Genomic DNA, 24,262 nt, shown 5'->3' with positions numbered 1-24,262 from the left:
GAATTGCATCATCAGTTGAATTTCCATCTACATTGGGTTTTATGCAACAAGAAAATGGTTAAAGTTAGTGCCTTGAATGGCAAAATCTTGAACCCTGGAAACTGGAATGAGAGTATCTGTGAGGAGCCTGAGATGAGGATATCTGTCACCTGGTCCCCCCAGCCACTGTGCACGATGTGCTCTGCATGCCCCTGGCTGGACAGACCCAACAGGTCTTCAGGAGGACATTCCGCATTGGAGAAGGGCACAGGGGCCTGGGCTGGCTGGGACGGCCAGAAAGAGGAACAACCATGGCTGTATTTTGAGAAAGGGTGGAGGTCCTGACCCAGCATACTACGGATAAGGGAAACTTCTCTACCTGGCTCCCCACTGTCATGGACGGCAACGCTGTGGTGGGGCTGAAAATGAAAAGCACTGTAATGCTTCTGTGTCCACACAGGTTTTGGAAGGGACACCACCACCTAAGCATAAGCCAGAGGAAGGGCATGCTCTGCTTGTACGGGTGGTTCAAGACGCCAGAAGTGAACTTCCTGTGTGACTGGTGTTGACGTATTTGTAGTGGCAGAACATTTTCAGGCAATGAGGACTGAGATGGTTGCATTTTCAGACTTTTTCCTTGAAGGGCATTTCTAAGTTGCTACCCCAGCAACAGGGGCAAGGCTGAGTCACATCTGTGTGTCAGCAATCCTGAAGATGCTTCAAGATAAATGGAAGAAGAGATGCAAGGAAAAAGACAGAATTTCTAGTTAGCCAAATACTTGGAGTCTCTGAAAATCAAAATTGATTGAATGGAAGTGTGCCTGAAATTGTTTTCATAGTCTTGTGAAATGTGGGGTTCATAGCTTAAATGCTGAATAGAAAATCCCGTCCATTTTGTCTATGATTTAAGAAAAGAAAATCTTTATTTTATTATAATGGAGGGGGACTACATAGGACTGTCTTTTGAGAATTATTGTTTGAACTATCTGGCTATGTGAACTGTCCACTTTTCCTTCTACTGTTTTTAGTGTTTGTGAGTAGATCATGATACACCCATAAATCAATGTTTCCCAGCCATCTTTGAGTCCTGGGGACATGCTATTTTGGTAATAGCTGCTTTGACATCCTTATTTCTCAGTGTGTAGATTAGAGGGTTGAGGACAGGTGTGAGAATAGCATATACCACATTGCCCATGATGTGGAAGTCGAGAGGCAGGTCAGCCCTGTAGGCCACATAGGCAATGGCGATGGATGAGTAGTAGGTCCCAACCACCAGGAGGTGGGAGCTGCAGGTGGAGAAGGCCTTTGAGCGTCCTTCTCGGGAGCTGATGCAAAGCACCGCGGCCAGGATGTGGGCGTAGGAAATAAGCACCAGGAGAAGGGGCAGGAAGGACACCACCATGGCGATGCAGAAGCCCAAGAAGGTCTGGGGTGTGGTGTCAGAGCAGGAGGCCTGGACCACAGCCAGATGGTCACAGAAGCAGTGATAGATGTGAGCAATATTGTCAAAAGCCATGTGGGAGGTCTGCACCACAGCCGGGATGGGCAGGAGGAGGGCAGTGATCCAGGCACCGGCGGCCAGCGCAGCATTGGTCCAGGGGGTCATGTGCACAGGGTAGTGCAGCGGGCGGCAGATAGCCACGTAGCGGTCATAGGCCATGACCACCAGGATGAAGGCTTCAGAGCAGGAGAAGCTGTGAAAGAGGTACATCTGCAGGAAGCAGGTGGGGAAACTGAGGAAGCGGTCCCCAAATAAGAGTAGGGACAGCATCTTGGGGATAGTGGTTGTGGTGAAAAGGATGTCCAGGGCTGAGAGGTTGACCAGGAAGAAGTACATGGGCTTGTGGAGGCTGGGCTCTGCCACTACAGCCACCAGGATCAGGGTGTTCCCCGCCAGGATGAGCAGGTAGAGAAGGACAAAAACGAAAAACACAGGGAGGAAGAGGGGTTTTGGCAGAGAGGGGATGCCCATAAGGTAGAAGATGGTTGAAGAGTCCTCTGATCTGTTACAGGCTATAGACTCCATGGTGGGTCAAACTGGATGCCCAGGAAGTGGGTAGTGGAAAGATTTGGGAACCAGACACATCTGGAATCCAATCAGTGATTCTGGAATGATAACCACATAATGATTATTATGTAATTAATGTAACCAGCTCGAGAAGTCAGATGATGGGCTCTCGCTTCATCCTGTGCCAGAATCCTTCCTTTCCTTTTTCAGTCACTTTTCCTTTAATGGGAAAAGCATCTACACTATATACAACCATATATTATATGGTTGTATACAGTAGACAAGTTGAACAAGACAGAAATTTCTGACTGTGTGGAGCTGAAATCTAGTGGCAGAGAAAGGTATTAAGGAATGCATCACATAATGATTGAATTGCAATCGTGTGAAGTGTTACGGAAGAACTTCTGGTCCTCTTTTCCATGTCCCATATAATCCTTTTGGGGATATCGGATCTCTTAAAGCAGGCCCGTAAGCTCCTTTCTCTTTGGGCATTTGCTTTCAGTTTTTGAACAGTGACATCTATGCCAAGGTGCCAGGGAAGGCTGGTTTCTTCCAAGTCCACAGCAGCATGCCTCCCCCACCCGTGATCATTAAGCAGGGAACGGTTCCTCTCTCCTGCTTGCTCCGTGCCCTGGCTCTGCCTGTCGCATCTGAGCTGAGCACTTGCATCCTGTCTCTGGGTGTGGGGGTCTTTGTTACGTTACTGTGCAGTGAGTGACACTGAAAAAGCTCTTGGTGGGAAGACTCCTTCCTGACTGGAGTCTGAGCTGATAATGGATTGGTAGCAGCAGAGAGTCCATAACAGTCTCTGTGTGACTGCATTGAACTTGCCCCACTTCTGGCACTTACAGTTCAGCAGGAACTCCTGTTTAATCACTGGGTGGCCCTGCCCAGCAGGCTCCCGCATCCCTGGCTGGAGGTTGTCATGTCACCTGGAAAGGCTTGGGGGGCACTGCTGATAGAGAGGAGCTGGAGATGGGCTTGCAGTAACTGCTCACAGGCAGAGGAGTCACAAGGGAAGGTTGTCAACCCACAGATCTTGAGGGGCTGAGCTGAGGGAACTACTGAGTCATCCTCCACTTCGAATTTGTCACTTGGACTAAGCACCCCCAGGCAAGTCCATGTTGACACTGGTATTAGTGCCCCGTGGATCCTGATTCCAGGAGTGGTATCCCTATGATTTTCCTACAGGCACCTCTAATCTTTCTTTCATCCCACAATACCTCTAATGCACAAAACCACCAATGTAATAACTGGGAAAACTTCTTTATTTTTAAGTCTAACCAATTTTCCTCCCTGAGGTCCAGACACTGCACACAGAGAGGGCAGGGGCTTTCCTAGGTGCCATCGGTACTGGCTGCAGAGCCACCGTGGAGCGCCTGTGTTTGATTCCCAGGACAGTACTCTTCTCCTATACTATGTTTCCTAGAGGATCCAGAAGCTCAAGTTTCCAGGGGAGAAAATATTAGGAATGAGATTTTCTATTCCTCTATTCGTTTCTTCATTGATGACATCAGTGAATATATATTTCCGATTTTTATCTGAGTCCCTCTATGGTGAGTGCTAAATCAAGACCTGGTATCTGGCAATGCAGATTCTCCTTTGAAATGAAGTTCCAGAAGTCAGCCCCCAGGACCTAACAGAGAGGGACCCTGCTTTGTCCTAAATTGAGATAGTTATCTCTTAACAACTGAACCCCATTCTGACAAATTCAGTCACTGGGTTATTCTCACACCCGGAGGGATGCAAGCTGCCTTGCCTGGGACATTCCTGCCCGCAGAGAAGCAGCCACAGCCAACAGTCCCAGGAGAGGCAGGGCAGGAGGTCTGAGGGGCAGAAACACAGAAGGCCAAGGCCAGAGGGGCCCTGAGAGCCCATCAAGGAGAGCTGCCCCTCTCTCCCCTCCTCTGTCCCACTGCCTTGCAGGTGGAGTTAGAGATGCTGAGACCCTGGTGGAGAGGTGGCACATGGCTTTTCATGGTCAGGTGGCGCAGGACTACCAGGAAGACCAGGCACACACTGGGTCACCAGGAACAGGTGCCAAAAATACTTAGAGAAAGAATTTCACATGGATATTTCAAAGCAGCCATTTAACTAGCCCATCATAGAGATGATCTGAATTTGGATGGACTTTCTTGGTCTTACTTTGTTCAAGTTGGAGTTCTTGTTTTACTTTCAATTACTTATTACATCTGAGCCATGCTGCCCTGTGCTTAGGCCCAAAAGGGTGCCATTTCCCAGGGCACAGAACTTGCCCCAGAGCAGGTTCTCCCAGCCGGGATTCTCTGAGCCAGTCACAGTGCAGGTGAGGGACGGAGAAGGACAGGAAAACCAGTCACCTGAGTGTCCAACCCGATGCCACACGTCACATATCATCTAACCCTGTGGGGAGCGGTTATGCACCTGCACAGATGAGACACCGAAGGGCGGTCCGAGGCCGCGGCTGGGGAGGGAAGAGCCCAGGAAGTTCTGGAGCCAGCCTGTGCGGAGCACTGAGCGCCGCCTGGCACCGAGAGTCCTGGCCCCCGACCAGCCCTGCCACTCACTCACTCACTGCGACTTTGGGGCCCTGAGCCTTGGTTCTCTCACCTGTGCAGTGAGGGGTTTGGAGGAGAAGATCTCTGAGGGCTTCCAAGTCAGGGACCCATTTTCTGAGTGTCCCCTCTGTGTTTGGCTGAGCGAGTGTCACAGGTCCGTGCCCCAGAGCGAGGTGGTGAGGGCTCTACCACCTTGGGGGCACCTGCTGCCAGCCATTTCTTTACTTTTGTCCCTGGCGGGCAGACCTGAACAGGCAGGTGTGTGCATCTGTGAGTCCGGAAGGACTGGATTCCCTTCCCAACTCCTTCCTCCAGCGGTGTGACCTTGGGCAAGTCCCTTTCCCCTCCCTGAGGCATTTCTCTCTTTCACAGCCTCCTGAGGTTGTTGTGGGTGCTCACAGAGAGATGGCTGCCCGACACGCACCCGAGAGCCTGGCACGTGGGATGGCTCCAAGTCTGCTGGTGCTCCCAGCGCTTCCTTGCTCTCCTGGGGGAAGGCCTTGGCCAGTGATTTGAGTCACACCTGTGAGTGCACCCCCTTGCCTGGACCTGCCAGGAGGCATGGCCCAAAAGCTCCACAGCCCATGAATGCACAGCCAACCTGGCTCCTGGGTGCCTTCCCCTTGTCACACCCAGTCAGCCCTCTGGGTTCCTGGCCCTGGTTTATTGGCTCTGGCCTCCCTGCCTCTGTTTCCCCACCCAGGCTTGTCTGCCTATGTCTGCACACTCCATCCCTAGCCCTGTTTACCTGCTGGGCTTGGACCACACTGGTGTCACCTGTGGTGTCTCCAAGCCAGGCCTTGTTGGAGGCTGCACACAGCCTATTACACCCTCGGGTCCCTCCTTTCTGGCAGGCCTCCTGGGTGCTTCCCCTCAGGATGGTGCCTCATGGGGCCCTGCATCCACTAGACCTTGGAGAATAACTCCCTGGCATCAGCCAGAGCATGTGTGGTGGGGGCAGGGCCAGAGGACTGTCCCTAGACCTTGCTGATAATGAGAAGAGCATCATTAGCAGCCCTCAAGGGCTCGTCTCTCTATGTTAGTCATGCAGGCTTCAGTCCCATTGTGAGTCTGACTGATATGCATGGGATGAATTACCTTGTCTACCTGATTTTGCCTACTCTTGCTGATTTTGGAGAGCTTTTTCTACCATGGATATCCTGTGGTGAACTGTTACATGGGACACAAATATCTTCACAATTTGTGCCCATTCTGCAGGGTCTATCACCTTAACTCTTCTCCAGACCGCCTCTTCACCAGTCCTATTATCTCACCTTCCAGGTGTGACTGACCTACCAGCCAAAACCCAGACAGACTGCCAAAGTTTCTTCCCACCAAAAGGACCGACCTTCCTGTTGACCCCCAGGACTCTCCTGAACGGGGCTATAATGCAGCAGCAGTCCACTTCTGGGTGGTCCCGGTGTATTTAGAAAAACTATTTGTAAATCAAGCCTAAGTTTTTTTCTTCTTGAGGGTGTTGATTAATGGGAATTTCCCATGAGGTGTGTGTCCAAGTTGATGGAAAGGTGCCAGTGCAGCAGGACCGAGTGTCCTGGGAATCCGAGCCGCCTGCTCATGCAACTCGCTTGTGCTTTCAGGACCTGCTTGAGTTAATCTCACTTCCACTTCTCAGTGGGATGTTTCTGCACATATCCAATTTTATATTTTGTTTGTTCAAGTTAATGCTCAATTCATGAGGGTCAGTTTAGGACCCATAGTCGTTCAGTGTTCCCTGGTCACGCATTCTGTCTGTACCAGGACCAGGAACTATGTCTCAAAAAGACAATAGTTATCCACACACAAAAAAGCACATATTCACTCTAAAATCCTAGGGGCTGCACTGTGATTCCCTATCAATAGTAATGAAGGTTTTTAAGTTTTAGCTGCAGCAAAGTAGCTTGTTTGGGACTAGTCGTCCTGCCAAAAACAGCTGTAAAAACTGGGCAAAGTATGTGAAACAATTGTGTGAAGTCTTCAGAAAGGAACCAAACACAGGCCTTGAAGGACAGTGATGGTTAAGAAAAGGGAGGCTCAGAGGCGAGGTCAGTAAGAGCCTAGCTTTTTACCTGAGGGCATTTCCCAATTTGCAGGATGGGATAACAGAGCCCAACAAGAAAGCAGAAGTCCTACTAGGCTGAGGAGATACTGGTTGGAACCTCTCTACCAAAGTGCCTAGAACTTACGGGGCAAAAACTGGAGAGGGGGATAGTGCAGAGAACGCCATCAAAATCTGTGCACAAATTCCCTTGAAGTCATTGACCAACTTGTAAGATGTGCTTGGGGAAGACTTGGGAAACTCAGAAGTATATAACACCTGGGAGGCTATGGAGCTGCAGGAAGATTTTAGCAGCCATATGACTTTGGAGAATGAAGTTGGAATTCAAGTCCTATCCAAGTGGATGTGTTTAAGTATGAACTCCAGGATTTCCAGTGATCGCCTGGAAATAGCAGGCCCTGGGAGGAAGGGCTAAACCCTAAAAGTAAGAGCCAAATTGGAATAGATGAGGCATAACATAGCTTACAACCAACTACACCAAAGATGATCCATTGGTACTTTGCTTATGAGATGAATACAACACTCTTGGAGGAAGAGAAGCCATCTAGGGCTTTTAAGATTTTTTCGTCTTTAATGCCTAATACCCAATCAAAAAGTATGAAGCAAGGTTAAAACAAAAAGGTCAAATGAGGAGAAAAAAGAGAGTAGAAACAGAAACTAGATACCATAGTTGTCAGGTAGGGACCTTCAATTGACTATGATTAAATTATTCTAAAAAATAGAGGAAAAGATAGACAAAAAAGAAAGGGAGAATTTTGAGAGAGATTTGGAATCTCTCTATAAAAAAGAATGAATGAACATTCCAGAACTGAAAAACAGAGCATGTGAACTGAAGAACCTTTGGGTGGGGGTGGGGGGGTATAAATAGGAAAGGAGGAACGAGTGCATACAGTTAAATAGAAACTCTCCAAAGTGAATGACAGAGAAAAAAATAATTGAAAATAAAAAAGAGCACAAATCGTGTTGGACCTGGTCGTGAGGCCTACTGTGCACGCAATTCAAGTCCCAGGTGCAGGAGGGGAAGAGAATGATGCAGAAACAATTTGTACAGAGATAATGTTGGGGAAATTTCCAAAACTGGTAAAAAAAAAAAAAAGAAATCAACCCACAAATTTAAGCTCAGCAAATCCCAAGCACTGACCTCCACCAAAAAAATAATGTGGAACCACATCACATCATAGTCAAACTGCTGAAGATCAAAGTTAAAGGGAAAAACTAAAAGTAGCCAGAGAAAGTGTGATACTTTTTCTTTTACTTAGCAGCACTTGGACTGAGGGCTGTCTTTTCAATAGAAACTATGGAGGCCAACAGACTATGGAATGACATCTTTACAGGATCAAAAGAGAGAAACCTCCTAACCTAGAGTTCTATACTCACTGAAATACCCTATAAAAATAGGATTCATAATAAAGTCTCTCAGCAAAATATAAGATAGAAGATAACAACCTCTACCTGATAAAGGGCATTATGAAAACCATAGCTACCATAATATTTAATGGTACAACACTGAACATCTTTATCCTAAGGTCAGGGACTAGACAGCACATCTTCTCTCACCACTTTCATTCAACCTTGAGCTGGGGGGCCTAGCCAGTGCAAAAATGCAAGAAAAATAAATAAGAGGCATGTATACTGGAAATGAATACACAAAAGTCACTATTCATAAATTATGTGGTCATACATGTTGAAAATCCTGAGGAATCTAAAATAGCTCCTAGAATCAATAAGTGAGTTTAGCAAGATAACAATATACAAAACCACTATACAAAAATATCTATTTTATTGCTACATGCAAACAATAAACAATTGGAAATTAAAATTTGAAATGCCATTCATAGTGACTTCAAAAAACATAAAATACCTGAGTACAAATTTAACAAAATATATGCAAGACCTATATTCAAACTATAAAGCACTCCTGAGAAAAACCAAAGAACTAAATAAATGGAGAGCTAACCCTTCATTATGGATGGGACAATTCAACATCATTTAGATGTCAAATATGACCAAATTGTTCTACGGAATCATCAAACATAAGCAGGCTTTTTGTGCTTGATTACTGCAGATTTATAGTAAGTTTTGAAATTGGGTAGTACAAGTTTTGTTTAATTCCTTTAAACTGTGTTTTGTAGTTTTAGCATACAGGTCTTGCACATATTTTGTTAAATTTATACCTAAGTACTTCCTGTTTGGGTTGTTATGATAAGTGGTATGTTTAACTTTTGATTCCCAGTTGTATGAAAAACCTTCAGGTAGCATAATACTTAATGGTGAGAGAGAGAATCCTTTTAAGATCAGGAACAATGCAAGGATGTCTGCTTTCACTACTTCTACAATATTGTACTGGGAATTTTAGCCAGTGCAATAACACCTGCACACACACACACACACACACACACACACACACACACACACACACAATTAAGGGCATACGGTTTGGAAAGGAAGAGGTAAAACAATGAAGGAAAAAATATTCCTTAGCAGTAGAAAGGAACAAATCATGAGCATGTGCAATAAAAGGTAAGTGTCAAAATCATGGTGAAAGACAAAAGCCAGCTTTCATTTATATGAAAATCTAGAAAAAGTAAAACCAATCTATAGTGCTGAAAACCATATCAGTATTTGTCTAAGGACAGGAATGTGGAGGACTGGCTAAAAAGGAATGCAATGGGCCTTTTGGGGGTGATGGAATATGCTGTATCTTGATTGGGGTGGTGGTTACACAGTTTGCATTTGTCACAATTCTCTGAACCATACTCTTAAAATAGATGTATTTTATCTTGCTTATAAATTATACCTTACTAGAATTCATAACAAACAGTTTATATTTGTATTTATCTGGCAGTTTTACAACTGTTTTTTGTTAGAATGATCAAGAAATGAATGTTGCACATGGAATAAATTAAAGTTTAATTCACTTTTTAAATTAAAAAATGGTTTCAGAAGATAATTGTTTAAGGCAAAAGCAGTAGCAACATACTGTATATCTATAATATGTATAGAAGTGAAAGTATGGCAACAATGGCACAAAACATGGAGGAGGGATACACTGTTTCAAGGTCCTTAGACTACAAAAGTGGGCTCTAGTAATTAGCAAGGTGTATTGTAAACCCTAGGGCAACCACTAAAAAACAGTAAGACAAAAGAGGATATAATGTGGAGTGAAAAACAAATACACAAACCCCAAAATGCTCAATTATCAGAAGAGAAGCTAGAAAGGAGGGAAAAAGAAATGGAGCAGATGGAACAAAATAAAACAGCCAGCAAGATGATAGACTTTAATAGAACCATATCAATAATCACGTTAAATGTGAATGGTCCAAACACACTAGTTAGAAGACAAGAGAATATTAGACTGGATAAAAAAGCAAGACCCAACTGTATGCTGTCTCCAAGAAATCCTTTAATTTAAAGGCATAGATAGGTTAAAAGTAAAAGGATGGAGAAATATATACCATGCAAACACTAACCAAAGAAGCTGGAATAGTTATATTAATATCAGAAAAGCACATTTCAGAACAAAGGAAATTATCAGAGACAAAGAGGAACATGAGAGAATCATAAAAGGTTCAATTACCTAAGAAGACAACAATTCTAAGAATATCTGCTCCTAACAACCAAGCTTCAAAGTACATGAGGCAAAACCCAGGGAAACTGAAAGAGACAAATCTACAATTCTAGTCACAGACTTTGTTATCCCCCTCTCAGCAATTGACAGAACAAGTAGGCAGAAAGTCAGTTCAGATATAGAAGACCTGAACAGCACCATCAAACTAGACCTAACTGACATTTATAGAATACTTCACACAACAATAGCATAATACACTTCCAAGTGCATATGGAACATTCACTAAGATAGACCATGTTCTGGGCCATAAATGAATCTCAAAAATTTTAACAGAATAGAAATCATACAAAGTATATTCTCAGACCATAATGGAATTGAACTAGAAAACAGTAACAGGAAGATGTTGGGGAAAGCCTTCAAATATTTTGAAAATAAATGAAACACCTTAACCAATGGATGAATTGGGGAGTTTCAAGGGAAATTAAAAACATACATTGAGTGTAATGAAAATAAAAATGCATCATATCAAAATTTGTAGAAGTTTGCTGAAGCAACAGCTACAAGGATATCTAAAATTAAATACTTATATTGCAAAAGCAGAAAAGTCTTATATCAACAATTTAGTCTCCCACATTAAGAAACTAGAAAAAGAAGATTAAGTTAAACCCAAAGCATGTAAATGTAATAAAATTATAAATATTAGAGCAGGAATCAATAAAATTGAAAATAGGAAAACAACTGAGAAGCAATGTAATGAAATGCAGATTCTTTGAAAAATCAATAAAATTCATAAACCTACAGCCAGATTGACCAAGAAAAAGTAAGAGACACAAATTGCTAAATAAGGAATGAAAGAGAGGACATTGCAGACATTAGGATAATAAGGGAATACTATAAGCAATTCCATGCTCATAAATCCTATAATTTGGATGATATGGACAAATTCCTTGAGATGCACAAACTACCAAAACTCTTTCAAGAATAAATAGATAATGGGAAAACTATTAAAGAAATTGGTTTTGTAGTTAAAATTTTTCCTAAGAGAAAATTCCAGGCACCGGTGGTTTCACAAAATTTTACCAAGTATTTAAGGACAAAATAATGCCAATTCTACACAATGTTTTCCAGAATATAGGAAGGAAAACTTCTCAACTCATATTATAACACCAGCTTAATATAATACCAAAGAAGACAAAGAAATTGCAAGAAAACTACAGACCAATATCCCTCATGAACACCAGTGAAGAAACACTAACAAGATATTCACAAATCAAACTGAACAATATTTAAAGAGGATAATACATCACAACCAAGTGGAGCTCACCCCAGGAATGCAAAATTTGTTCAAAGTTCAAAAATCAATCAGTTAAAAACCCACATATTAACAAACTAAAAGAAAAATGAATTTAAGTATAAATCTAACAAAATATGTACAAGAATATTTGGTAAGCTAAAACTAAACATAAAACAGTAAAGAATAAAATCCAAGTTCTAAATAAATGGAGCAATATGCTATGTTGATGGATTGGGAGACTCAGTGTTATTAACACATCAATTGTCCAAAAGTTGATATGTAGTTTCAACACAATACCAACCAAAACCCTAGCAAGTGGGTTCCAAAACTTGTATCAAAAGGCAAAGGAACTAGAGTAACTGACACAATTCTAACAAATAACAAAATTGGAGGATTTACACTACCCAATTTTAATACTAACTATAAAGTTATAATAATCAAAACAGTGTGGTATTGGTAAAAGGATATATACATAAACACAAATGAAACAGAATAGGGAGCCCAGAAATAGACACAAATACAGGCAACTGACATTTGACAAGGGCAAAGACAATTTAATAGAAAAAGAATAGGCTTTATAACAAATGGTGCTGGAACAAGTGGATGTATATATGCCAAAAAATGGATCTCAACGTAAACCTCATGCTTTATCCAAAAATTAACTAGAAGTTGTTCATAGACTGAAATGAAAAATATAAAATTATAAACTTCTAGGAACTTGCTGTCTCCCACAGGACAAAATCTGCATGGTCATGAGTATTTAGATATGATATCAAGCAATGTAATCTATAAAAAAAAATTTACAATTCAGACATTATCAAAATTTAAAACTTCTGCTCTGCAAAAGACACTGTTAAGAGAATAGAAAGACCAGCCACTGACTGGGAAAGACTATTTACATATAACATATCTGATAAAGGACTTGTACCTAGAATATATAAAGAACTCTTAAAAGTCAACAGTGGGAAAACTATCCAATTAAAAATGGACAAAGATCTGAATAAACCTCACCAAAGATGGTAAAAGGGCACACGAAATAGGTCAACATCATTAGTCATAGGGAATTGTAGTTAAATTACAACCACAATGAAAATATGACAGAATAATACTAGTTGCTGACAAAAATGCGGAACAACAGGGACTCTTGTTCATTGTCAGCGGGAATGCACCAGTTCTAGGTTAATAAGTTATACTGACATCATTTGCCCACTGATGTGATGTGGCAAGAAGGGCACATTACCCCAATCAAACCGAAATCCATAGCGTTAGTCCATTCATGATAAAATGTCACACATTCCAAATCGAGGAATATTCTACAAAATACCTTTACCCTTTTGAATTTACTGAGGCTCTTTTTGTGGCCTAGTATATCATCTATTCTTGAAATTTTTCCATGTGCACTTGAGAAGAATGTCTATCCTGTTGCTTCTGGATGTAGAGTTCTGTAGATGTCTGGTAGGTCCATCTGTTCTAATATGTTGTTCAGTGCCTCTGTCTTCTTACTTATTTTCTGTCTGGTGGATCTGTCCTTTGGAGTGAGTGGTGTGTTGAAGTCTCCTAAAATGAATGCATTGCATTCTATTTCCCCTTTTAATTCTTAGTATTTGTTTCACAAAAGTAAGTGCTCCTATGTTGGGTATATAGATATTTATAATGGTTATATCCTCTTGTTGGATTGACCCCTTTATCATTATGTAATGTCCTTCTTTATATTTTGTTACTTTCTTTGTTTTGAAGTCTATTTTGTCTGATGCAACTACTGCAACTCCTTTTTTTTTCTCCCTATTAATTGTATGAAATATCTTTTTCCATCCCTTCACTTCACTTTTAGTCTGTGTATGTCTCTGGGTTTGAAGTGAGTCTCTTGTAGGCAGCATATAGATGGGTCTTATTTTTTTATCCATTCAGTGACTCTATGCCTTTTGATTGGTGCATTCAAACCATTTACATTTAGGGTGATTAATGATAGATATGTACTTATTGCCATTGCACGCTTTAGATTCCTAGTTACCAAGGGTTCAAGGGTAACTTCTTTACTATATAACAATCTAACTTAACTCATTTAGCATGATGTTACAAACACAATCTAAAGATTCTTTTTTTTTGTCCTCCTTTTTCTTCCTCGTCCATTCTTTACGTATTAGGTATCATATTTGGTACTCTTTGTCTATCCCTTGACTGACTTTTAGGGTAGTTGATTTAATTTTGTATTTGCTTAGTAATTAATTGGTCTACTTTCTTTACTGTGGTTTTATTTTCTCTGGTGACAGCTATTTAGCCTTAAGAACACTTCCATCTATAGCAGTCCCTTCAAAATACACTGTAGAGATGGTTTGTGGGAGGTAAATTCTCTCAGCTTTTGCTTATCTGGAAATTGTTTAATCTCTCCTTCAAATTTAAATGATAATCTTTATGGGTAGAGTATTCTTGGTTTGAGGCCCTTCTGTTTCATTCCATTAAATACATCATGCCACTCCCTTCTGGCCTGTAAGGTTTCTGTTGAGAAGTCTGATGATAGCCTAATGGGTTTTCCTTTGTGTGTGATCATTTTTCTCTCTCTGGCTGCTTTTAATACTCTGGCCTTATACTTGATCTTTGCTATTTTAATTATTATATGTCTTGTCTTGTCTTTCTTGGGTGCCTTGTGTTGGGAAATCTGTGCACCTCCATGGTCTGAGAGACTATCTTCTTCCCCAGATTGGGGAAATTTTCAACAAGTACCTCTTCAAAGACACTTTCCATCCCTTTTTCTCTCTCTTCTTTTTCTGGTACCTGTAAAATTCAAATATTGTTCCATTTGGATTGGTCACACAGTTCTCTCAATATTCTTTCTTTCCTAGAGATCCTTTTTTCTCTCTGTGCCTCAGCTTCTTTGTTTTCCTGTTCTCTTATTTCACTTTCATTTACTGTTGCCTCTACTTCATCTAATCTGCTTTTAAATCCCTCCATTGTGTTTCATTTCAGATACTGTATTCTTCAACATTTGTATCTTATTCCTGAATTCCTCCCTGAGTTCTTTAATATTTTTCTGTAGTTCTGCAAGCATGTTTATGATTTTTATTTTGAAATCTCTTTCAGGAAGATTGGTGAGTTCAGTTTCTCTGAGCCCTCTTTCTGGTGTTTGTGGGATTTTGGTTTGAGCCAGGTTCCTTTGATGTTTCATATTTGTATGTGGCACCCTCTAGTGCCCAGAAGCTCTACTTTCTGGAGCTGCTCAGCCCCTGGAGTGATGGCAAGGGTCACAGGCAAGTGGCACTGGTGCCTGTTGGAAGGAAAGAGCTCTTTCCTGCTTCCCAACTGCAGTGCCTGCCTCCACTGCCAGGGCCAGTGGGTGGGCATGCAGGGAGGAGCCTCTATGCTATGCACTTGTAGCTGCTGTAGATGGGGCTGCCCTCTGGCTGGCCTGGTGCAATGACAGGGGCAGCCAGTTTGCTGGCTGATGCCAGCCAGAAGGAAGGAGTGGCAGCCTGTGTATCAGAGTGAGGGGCCTCATAGCTGCATTGTCAGCCAGGGCAATGGAGCACCTGAAGCTCCTGAAAGTTCTCAACCTGCTGGGCTGAGTGTGCTGGGACAATTTTGTCCACCTGTCCATTCTCCTGAGCAGCAAGCTCTGTGCAATCCTTTCCCCTTTAGCCACCCTCTCACTGTTAGGAAGTCTCTCAGATTGCCTGCCTTTCTTTTGTCCCAGAATGGCCAGTTGTCGGTACCTGTTCTCCACAAGTGGCTGGAATCTCGGCTCTCCAAGTATTGTGCCTGTCTTAGCTTTCCAATCCCTCTAATCTCCAGAGCACCATGTAATGTCGGTTTGTACACCCAGAGCAGATCTCCAGGGCTGGGTGTTCAGCAGTCTTAGGTCTCCACCCCCTCCTCTCTCCTTTCTCTTCCTCCTGCCAGTGAGCTGGGGTGGGGTAAGGGCTTGGGTCCCGCTGGATCACAGCTTTGGTACTTTAACCTTTTCCTTGAGGTCTGTTGTTTTCCCCAGGTGTAGGCAGCCTGCCACAGCCTTCTTTCCTGTTGCTCTTTCAGGATTAGTTGTATTTGCTATATTTTTATATTATACGTGGTTTTGGGAGGTTTCTGTCTCACCTCTCATGCTGCCATCTTTAAGCCAATCCTCCTTGGTCCCTTTGACCTTTTGAAAACTTTATTTGTAGAGCAGATTTAGGTTCACAGCAAAACTGAGTGGCAATTCCCATATAGTCCCTGTCCCCACATACATACACAATTTATCCCATTATCAGCATCCTGTACCACAGTGGTACATTCTTATAATCCATGAACCTTCATGACACATCATTATCACCTGAAGGCCATGGCTTACATTAAGGTTCACTCTTAGTGTTGAGCATTCTATGGGTTTGCACAAATGTATAATGACATGTATTCATTACTATAGTGTCAGAATTGGTTCACTGCCCTAAAAAATCCTCTGTACTCTGTACTTATTCATCCCTCGCTTGCCCTATTGCCCTAATCCCTGGCAACCACTCATCTTTTTACTCTCTCCATAGTTTTGCCTTTTCCAGAATGTCATGTAATTGAAACCACACAGTATGTGGCCTTTCCTGAGTGGCTTCTTTCACTTAATAAGATGAGTTTAAGTTTACTATTACTCTTCAAAAGCATCAAGGTCATGAAAGATAAGGAAAGACCAAGAAACTGTCAGTCATCTAAAGGAGACATGGTATTTAAATGCAATGTGGTATCCTGGACTGGATCTTAGAATAGAAAAAGGACAGTAACAGAAACACTGGAGAAACTTGAATAAAGTAAAATTTAGTTAATAGTATTTACCAGTGTTAATTTCTTAGTTTTAATAAATGTACAATGGTTGTATAAGATGTTAACATTAGAGGAAACTGGATGAAGGGTAAATGGAAACTCTTTTTTACTATCTTTGCAGCTCTCTGTAAATATAAAATCATTTCAAAAAAAAATGTTAAAAATGGCTCTAGTTATAGAAATATACAATTTAATCCAATCTACTTTAAGGAAGTAAAACTGTAATATATTTTTTAAAAGACACATCAATGCAGTTAAAGATGTTGTTATGATTTTTCTTGTTCTTTTATTATCACCCTACTGGGATATATAGTCAAAGTACTGTTTTAAAATCACTTGTAATTTTCTGCATGGTCATGCCATTAATTTGATAGACAACCAGGGCCAAGTGTTTCTGTTTATTTTAAATATGGGGTAATTGGTTTTTTTCTTTTTCTTATTTCTTTTAATTATGTAAAAACTGTACATACATTGAAATCAGACTGTACATTTAAGTCCATCTTGCTTTATTTCCATCCCCTCCCCCTGTTTCCCTCCCTCTCCTTATAGGTAAACATCTTTAATTAGTTCTATTTGTTTCTGAAATTTTAGATAAGTTACCTCCTTTCTTACTGTTTTGCAGCTTGCTTTTCTCAGTCAACAGCATATCCTAGAGATGACACCATATCAGTATATAGAGAACTTTCCCACTTCCTTTTTAGAGCTGTACTGTATGTATTTATAGTTCTGATGAATAAGTAGCCTGATGAATTATTGCCAGTGTATCTTTGGGATAGATTCCTAGAAATGAGATTTCTGGGTCAAAGGGCAAATGCATATGCGCCTCTGGGAGGTACTGCAGTAGTGCTGTACCAATTTGCATTCTCATCTTAAGATTTCCTGTAAAGTTATAAGAGTGCTGATTTTCCACATGTATACAGTAAAAAAAACTGGATCTTTTGCTGATCTCATTGGGTGGAAAATGACATTTCAATGTCATTTGAGTTTTTGTACTTTTTATACAGTACACTGAATATTTTTCATTATTTAAAGGCCATTGCATTTTTTTTGTAATCTGTCTCCTTACATATTTTGTCCTTTTTACGTTGGAATGTTGAACTTTTTCTTTTGAATTTTTAGGAACTCTGTACATCTTATGGATATTTGCCCTTTCCCTGTGATATGAGTCTTTTGTTTTTTGACTTAGCTTACAAAGATTTTATACCATGCAAATATTTTTTTGTTTTAGAAAGGGTTACTTGAATTACTGAGTAGTGATTTCCTTATACAACAACTTAAGATTTCCTATAAAGATTAATATTATTCCATTGCACAAGGGGAAAAGCCCTGGACCAAAGTATGAGACCCACTGTTGGAGCTGTCTTCTCAACTGAATATTTTTTTACCTTTCTATATTCATGAATTTATTCATTCAACAATACTTACTGAGTTCCTAATCTGTGCTGGGAACTGTTGTTTGGAATCCTGAGAGCAGAACTAACTTCACCTAAATGTCAAGGGTTCCTATCCCAGAGTGGCTCTTGAGACTTGTGATTTTGGTAATAGTTGCTTTGACATCCTTGTTTCTCAGAGTATAGATGAGGGGGTTGAGGATTGGTGTGAGAATAGCATATACCACATTGCCCATGATGTGGAAGTCAAGGGGCAGGTCAGCCCTGTAGGCCACATAGGCAATGGCGATGGATGAGTAGTAGGTCCCAACCACCAAGAGGTGGGAGCTGCAGGTGGAGAAGGCCTTTGAGCGTCCTTCTCGGGAGCTGATATGAAGCACCGAGGCCAGGATGTGGGTGTAGGAAATAAGCACCAGGAGAAGGGGCAGGAAGGACACCACCATGGCAATGCAGAAGCCCATGAGAGTCTGGGGTGTGGTGTCAGAGCAAGAGGCCTGAACCAGAGCCAGATGATCACAGAAGCAGTGGTAGATGTGAGTAATGTTATTATATGTCATGTGGGAGGTTTTCACTACTGCTGGGATAGGTAGGAAGAGGGCAGTGATCCAGGCACCGGCGGCCAGCGCAGCATTGGTCCGGGGGGTCATGTGCACAGGGTAGTGCAGCGGGCGGCAGATAGCCACGTAGCGGTCATAGGCCATGACCACCAGGATGAAGGCTTCAGAGCATGTGAAACTTTGGAAGAGGTACATCTGCAGTAAGCAGGCAGGGAAGCTGAGGAAGTGGTCCCCAAGTAGGAAAAGGGACAACATCTTTGGCACAGTGGTTGTGGTGAAGAGGATGTCCAGAGCAGAGAGGTTGATTAGAAAGAAGTACATGGGCTTGTGGAGGCTGGGCTCTGCCACTACAGCCACCAGGATCAGGGCATTCCCCATAAGGATGAGAAGATAGAAGAAAAGGAAAATAAAAAACACAGGAAGGAAGAAGGGCTCTGGCAGAGAGGGAATGCCCACCAGGTAGAAGATCGTTGAGCCATCCAACGATCCATTACAGGTCAAGGTCTCCATAGTGAAACAGAGCTGGATTTCTGGGAGATAAGCAGCTAGGACATCTGGACACTGGAACTATCTGGAAACCATAGAAAGAAAGGATTTTGCAGTGAGATCCTGTAAGTTACTCTGTAGTTAATATAACCACAATTATGTATAACCAACCCTAGAGGACTGATGGTGAGCTGTGGTATTGCCTTGTACCATGTGAACTCAAAATTCCTAACTTTCTTCATTGGTCAAATATTAATTATTAATTAACTAATAATCTACCAAATGGAAGTCATTATGCTGCATTCAGGTGATACTGTGATGAAAGTTAAGAAGGCAGGCAAAGTTCCTATCATCTCAGAATTTACATTTTACTGGGAAAACCAGATCTAAACAGTTAATTCTTGAATTATGATTGTGAAAGGGTTTTGGAAAGATTATCGCTAGTCTTGATTTTAGGATATTATCTGGATTGGGATGTCTGATATTTTAAATCAAGTCCTTAAACTCATGTAACTTTTGCTCTCACTCAGAGTTCCGCCATGTTCCTTTGGAAGGGCTGCTTTCTCCATTGTTCTTTGCAACATGCTGCTGCTCACAGACTTATTAATCCTATTTCTCTTGTATGTCTTGAGTAGAGGTTCTTCCTGACTCCACTTAAGCTAGATGTCTGGATTTCTGCTCTCGTGTAGGACATAATAGGTCATGATAGCACAACATTTCCACTGCAATAACTAGGAAACCTGGATAAATTACACAAATCACATTTTTTAACAAATTGGAAAAACATGGGTGCTAAGGATGAGATGAATTGGAACTCCAGGGAGACCCTTCAAAGTGAACTGACAGTCACCAGCTCTTTTCTTCTCTGGGAATATTTTATTTTAGGACCATTGTGTGGCTTAGACCTGGCCCAGGCAGAGGGACACAGATGAGAGAGGAAAAATCAGCAATACTTTTGGCAGTCAAAATGGCTTGTAAAACATACTTAAGGCACTCCAAATACATAATAAATTTTCCCCATGGGATATCTTCTGAATTTTGGGACTATGCAAAGGAGATACAGAAACTAGGCTGAAGTCTTCTAAAAGACAGAATAAAAGAAGGTTTGTAAAAGGCTTCTAAATGACAGAAGCCCTGGTGCTTAAGAGATTAGATCAAGAGGGCCTGCCTCAAACACACACTGGTCTTAACTTCAAAATGTTTTCAAAAATTTTGGAACTATGTTGTGTGTGTGTGTGTGTGTGTGTGTGTGTGTGTGTGTTGTGTTGTGGTTGGGGGGCAAGTCAGAGAGGTTGTTAAAGACATAAGCTCAAAACGTCCAAAGATTAGAAGCAAATCTCCCACAATCTTTCAGAGCTGAGGAGACAGAGATCAGCAGGGCTACCAACCCAAGGCCCAGGAGGGCAGTACCTTAAGAACAAACCAAAGTCTGACCAAATCTTCTTAAAATTGAGACTCTGCCCTTACCTAATTCATGTCTTTACAGGCTCAATGTGATCAGTTCTTACCCTACTTCTAACAGAGGAAAGGAAGATACCTACCAGGTGAGAGATATCATCTTAGAAACTCTATGACTCTATTATAAATCATGCTCAACTCACAATAAAAACTATTAGATATGAAAAAAGGCAGAAATATGTGACCAACAATCAAGAGGAAAAATATACAATACAAGTAGACCTAACTGATGATCCAGATATTTCGGTTAGCAGAATTTATTATAACTATATTTTGTATGTTAAAGAAAACAGAGAAGAATGTTAACAAAATGGATTCTAAACTACAGAAATTCAGTGAAAAAAAATGGAATCTATTGAACCAAATGAACATTTTAGAACTGACATATCTAATATTTGAAATTAAGAACTCACTGGATAGGTATAACAGTAAGCCGGCACAAAACAGGACAGGATTAGAGACCTGGAAAATAGATCAATAGAAAATATCTAAAGTAAAGCCCAGAAAGAGATTTTTTTTTTTAAGTATATTCTACATGACTTAATTTATATTAAATTCACTGACAGGCAAAACTAATCTATGGTGTTTTAGATCAAAATAAAAACAGTGGTTGCCTACAGATGTGAGGATTGACAAGAAATTGGCAAAAGTATGCTTCCTGGGTTGATGGAAATGTTCTATATATTGAGTGGAGTGGTGTTTTCATGGACTTTCATATTCATGAAAACTCATTTAATTATATACTTAAGATCTATGTATTATCTTCCATGTAAATTTTACTCCCATTTAAAAAACAGAACATGTGGAGATCAGAAGGCAGGACAGATTTGGAGAAAATATTTCCATATTTTCAATACAAATATCAATTCAAAGGGCATGTATCCAGCATATATAAAAACCTTCCACAAATGAGCAAAAGACTTGAATATGCTCCTCACATGAGAACATCCAAATGACAAATGACCAATAAGCATGTGAAAAAGTGCTCAACATCATTTGTCATCATGAAAATGTAAATTAAAACAAAATGATACCTCTATATACTCACCTAGCCACAATGAAAAAAAACTGCTAAGTGTTGGTGAGTTATGGAGTAACTGGTACTCTCATATATTGTTATGAATATGTAAAATGGTACAACCACTTTAGGTAACTGTTTGGCAAAACATCCTAAAATTTATGATCCAGCAATTCCACATGTGGACACATAACTAAGAGAGAGGAGTGCTTGTGTCCACCAAAAGACATGTACAAAAGTGTTCATTGCCCTAGGTGTATATTCAAGAAAACTAAAAACATATCACACTACAAGAAGATATGTCAAAGAAATAATCAATCTTCCCATCTTTTCTTCCACCTGCTACTTCTATAGCTTTTCTTCTTCCTTCCTAATTACAACCCTTAAGTAGAATTCGTGCCTCATATCAAAATTACCGAGTATCATAATTCTTCCAAGTGGTAAAGATACCTCAAGACAAATGCTGGGCATAGAAGCCACAGGACATAAATATGCAAAGAAGTAAAAAGCTAACCTTTTCAAACAATATTGCTTCTCTTTCACTTACCAACTTTACATTTCCCTGTATGGCCCTGGAAGATGACTGGTTAGCCAGAGACGGGTAAGATTCCTCAAGGGAGGAACAACCTACGACAGGCACAGTCGCAGGGGGGCCATCAGGTGAGAAATTGGGGACCAACAGAGGTGAGGCTTAGAACCTCACCCCCCCTGTTTTGAGAGAAATCTTCTGCATCCATGGATGTTTTGTTGCCCTTGTCTAGCTTGGATTAATACTTAGTCTATAGGCACACACCGGATCATCTACATTTGCCCTCTTACAACACTAAACTATGTTTTCTACCTTTATCTTGCATCTACCTACCACTTCAGCATTTTATTTAAAATAATAATAATAATAATAATAAGGGAGAAATGTGGGATTCACATATAAATCAAGTATAAAAATCAAACGAATAATCATAATTGACCTGATTGCTTATAGTTCATGATGCGTGATCAAAACCGAAAGTTTCTGTGATGACTGCCCTTGCACTGTTCACCATGTAAGAACTTGTTCACCATGTAAAAACTTGTTCGTTATGCTTCAGAAGATTGGAGACTGTTGAGAATTAGGCTTGGGGTTGATTAATGATTGTGCATTGAGTCCCCTATACAGAATTTTATTGTTGTTAACAACCATATGATCAATAAATATGAGAGATGCTCTCTTAAAAAAAAAAATAAATAAATAAAAATAAAAACATATCACAAAAACTTGGCCATAGATATTCATAGCAGAATTATTTATAATAGTCAAAAAGTGGAACAATCTAGATGTCCATCATCTGATGAATGTATAAACAAAATGTAGTATATCCATACAATGGAATTTATTCAGCCATAAAAATGAATGAAGTACTGATACATGCTACAACATTGGTGAAACTTGAAAACATTACGTTAAGTGAAAGAAGCCAGATAAAAAAGTCACGTATCATATGATTTCATGTATATGAAATGTCCAGAATAAGCAAATCTACAGAATCAGAAAGATTAGTGATTGCCAGGGAAAAGACTAGGGGAGAAGGGAATGGGGGGTAACTGCTTAATGGGTATGGGGTTTATCCAAGTGGGGAATGATGTAAATGTATTGGAATTAGTGGTAATAATTGCAAAACATTGTAAATGTATGAAACTCCATTAAATTATACACTTTTAAATGGCTAATATTGTGACTTTTATGTTAGCTGAATTTTATTTAAATAAAATAAATGTTTATAATAGCTTTTATTTATAGTCCGTAAATGGAAACAACCCAAATATCTATTACCAGTAGAATGGACAAATTGCAATTTCTTCATATGTACCACAGATCAGTGAAAATGATGAACTACTGTTACATGCAACAAGATACATGAAGCTCAGTCACAATCTTAAATGAGAGAAGTCATTTCCAAAAGACTACATACTGTATGATTTCATCTAAAGAACAAACATAGAATAGATTAATCTATGGTTGTAGAGGTTGGGGGGATTGACTGGGTACAAGGGAGCCTTCTGGGCTGCTGGAAATGTGTTATATCTTTAGCTGATCTCCATCTCTATATGTGTATGTGTGGCTGTACCTAATATTTGTGGGCTTTATTATACCTGAGTTATACCTTAGTTAGACAAAAAGGCGAGCAAACAGAACTGAATATCTTAAGTCTTGCTTCTGTGTATATGGCTTTTTGTCATATCACAATGAAAGGAAAGGCACAGAATCTTTTTTGTGGGGGGAGTCACTTTATGATAAGAGCTGAAGTTAAAGGTATGTTCTGCCCAGTGGCAGAAACAGAGAGTGGAGGGCATCTCTGTGTACTAGTATGAGTTTCCTCCTCACTCCCAGCTGCTACTGCTGCTCAGTGGGTGTCCCTGATGGACCACTTCATGAAGACTGCCCTAGCCCCAGCTAAGAAGGTTCCTTCTACACTAATCTGGGAACTTAAGAGCCACTGATGCTAGAAAGGAACATAACCTTCTTGTGACATGTGCCAAAGGTAAAAGCCCCTCCCCTGTAGGTTGCTTTCTCCTGTCAAGAAAGGGGTGTGTGTGCTTCTGACCACCCACCAAAGTAGAGGTCTTCACCTGAGAGGATGATGACATTTCTACCACACTGAGGATGTCCCTCTGAATAAACAATCCAGGAGCAAGTCCTTGGTCACACTTATCATTGCCTCTTCAACCTGATGTTTCTAATATTTTTTAATTTTCTACTAGATATTTTCCTAATATCTGATTTTTCCAGAACTGTCTTATTTTTCTTACTTCTCATGCCACTGAATCATAAAAATACCTAACCTAGAGAAAGATGGTGGTGTGAGAGGTGAGACGGAGTTTTCCTCCTAAAATCACATCTAATATGAAATATAATTAATAAAACTAATCCTGGAAGAGCAACAGGAAAGAGGGCTGCACCAGACTGCATATACCTGGAGAAAAGAATAAACCTCACAGAACAGGCAAATGTAACTATTCCTAAAAGAGTGACCAGAATATACAGTACACCAGCCAGGCTACATCTACATCTGTGGGAACTCAACATCTCACGGAAGAGGGTAAGATACAAAGCCATGACATGGTGGGACCTGAGTACTCCCCCAACCCCA

General features: G+C 40.7%; 2 protein-coding genes across 2 annotated transcripts; both read right to left on the bottom strand.

Moving 5' to 3' along the window:
• Positions 1-1,000: 1,000 nt before the first annotated feature.
• On the bottom strand, positions 1,001-2,177 carry LOC118934327 (olfactory receptor 2AT4-like). The gene has a single exon (XM_036929740.2). The coding sequence runs from the start codon at positions 2,003-2,005 to the stop codon at positions 1,040-1,042; it is 966 nt and encodes a 321-aa protein (XP_036785635.2). The 5' UTR covers positions 2,006-2,177; the 3' UTR covers positions 1,001-1,039.
• Positions 2,178-17,710: 15,533 nt separating this feature from the next.
• Positions 17,711-19,275, bottom strand: LOC118934326 (olfactory receptor 2AT4). The gene has a single exon (XM_036929739.2). It carries the CDS (start codon positions 18,680-18,682, stop codon positions 17,711-17,713), a length of 972 nt encoding a protein of 323 aa, XP_036785634.1. The 5' UTR covers positions 18,683-19,275.
• Between the last annotated feature and the right edge of the window lie 4,987 nt (positions 19,276-24,262).

Source organism: Manis pentadactyla, chromosome 9 (assembly GCF_030020395.1).
Source record: "Manis pentadactyla isolate mManPen7 chromosome 9, mManPen7.hap1, whole genome shotgun sequence".
NCBI lineage: Eukaryota > Metazoa > Chordata > Mammalia > Pholidota > Manidae > Manis > Manis pentadactyla.
Note: the sequence above shows the minus strand (reverse complement) of the source record. Positions and strands in the feature narration are given on the sequence as shown.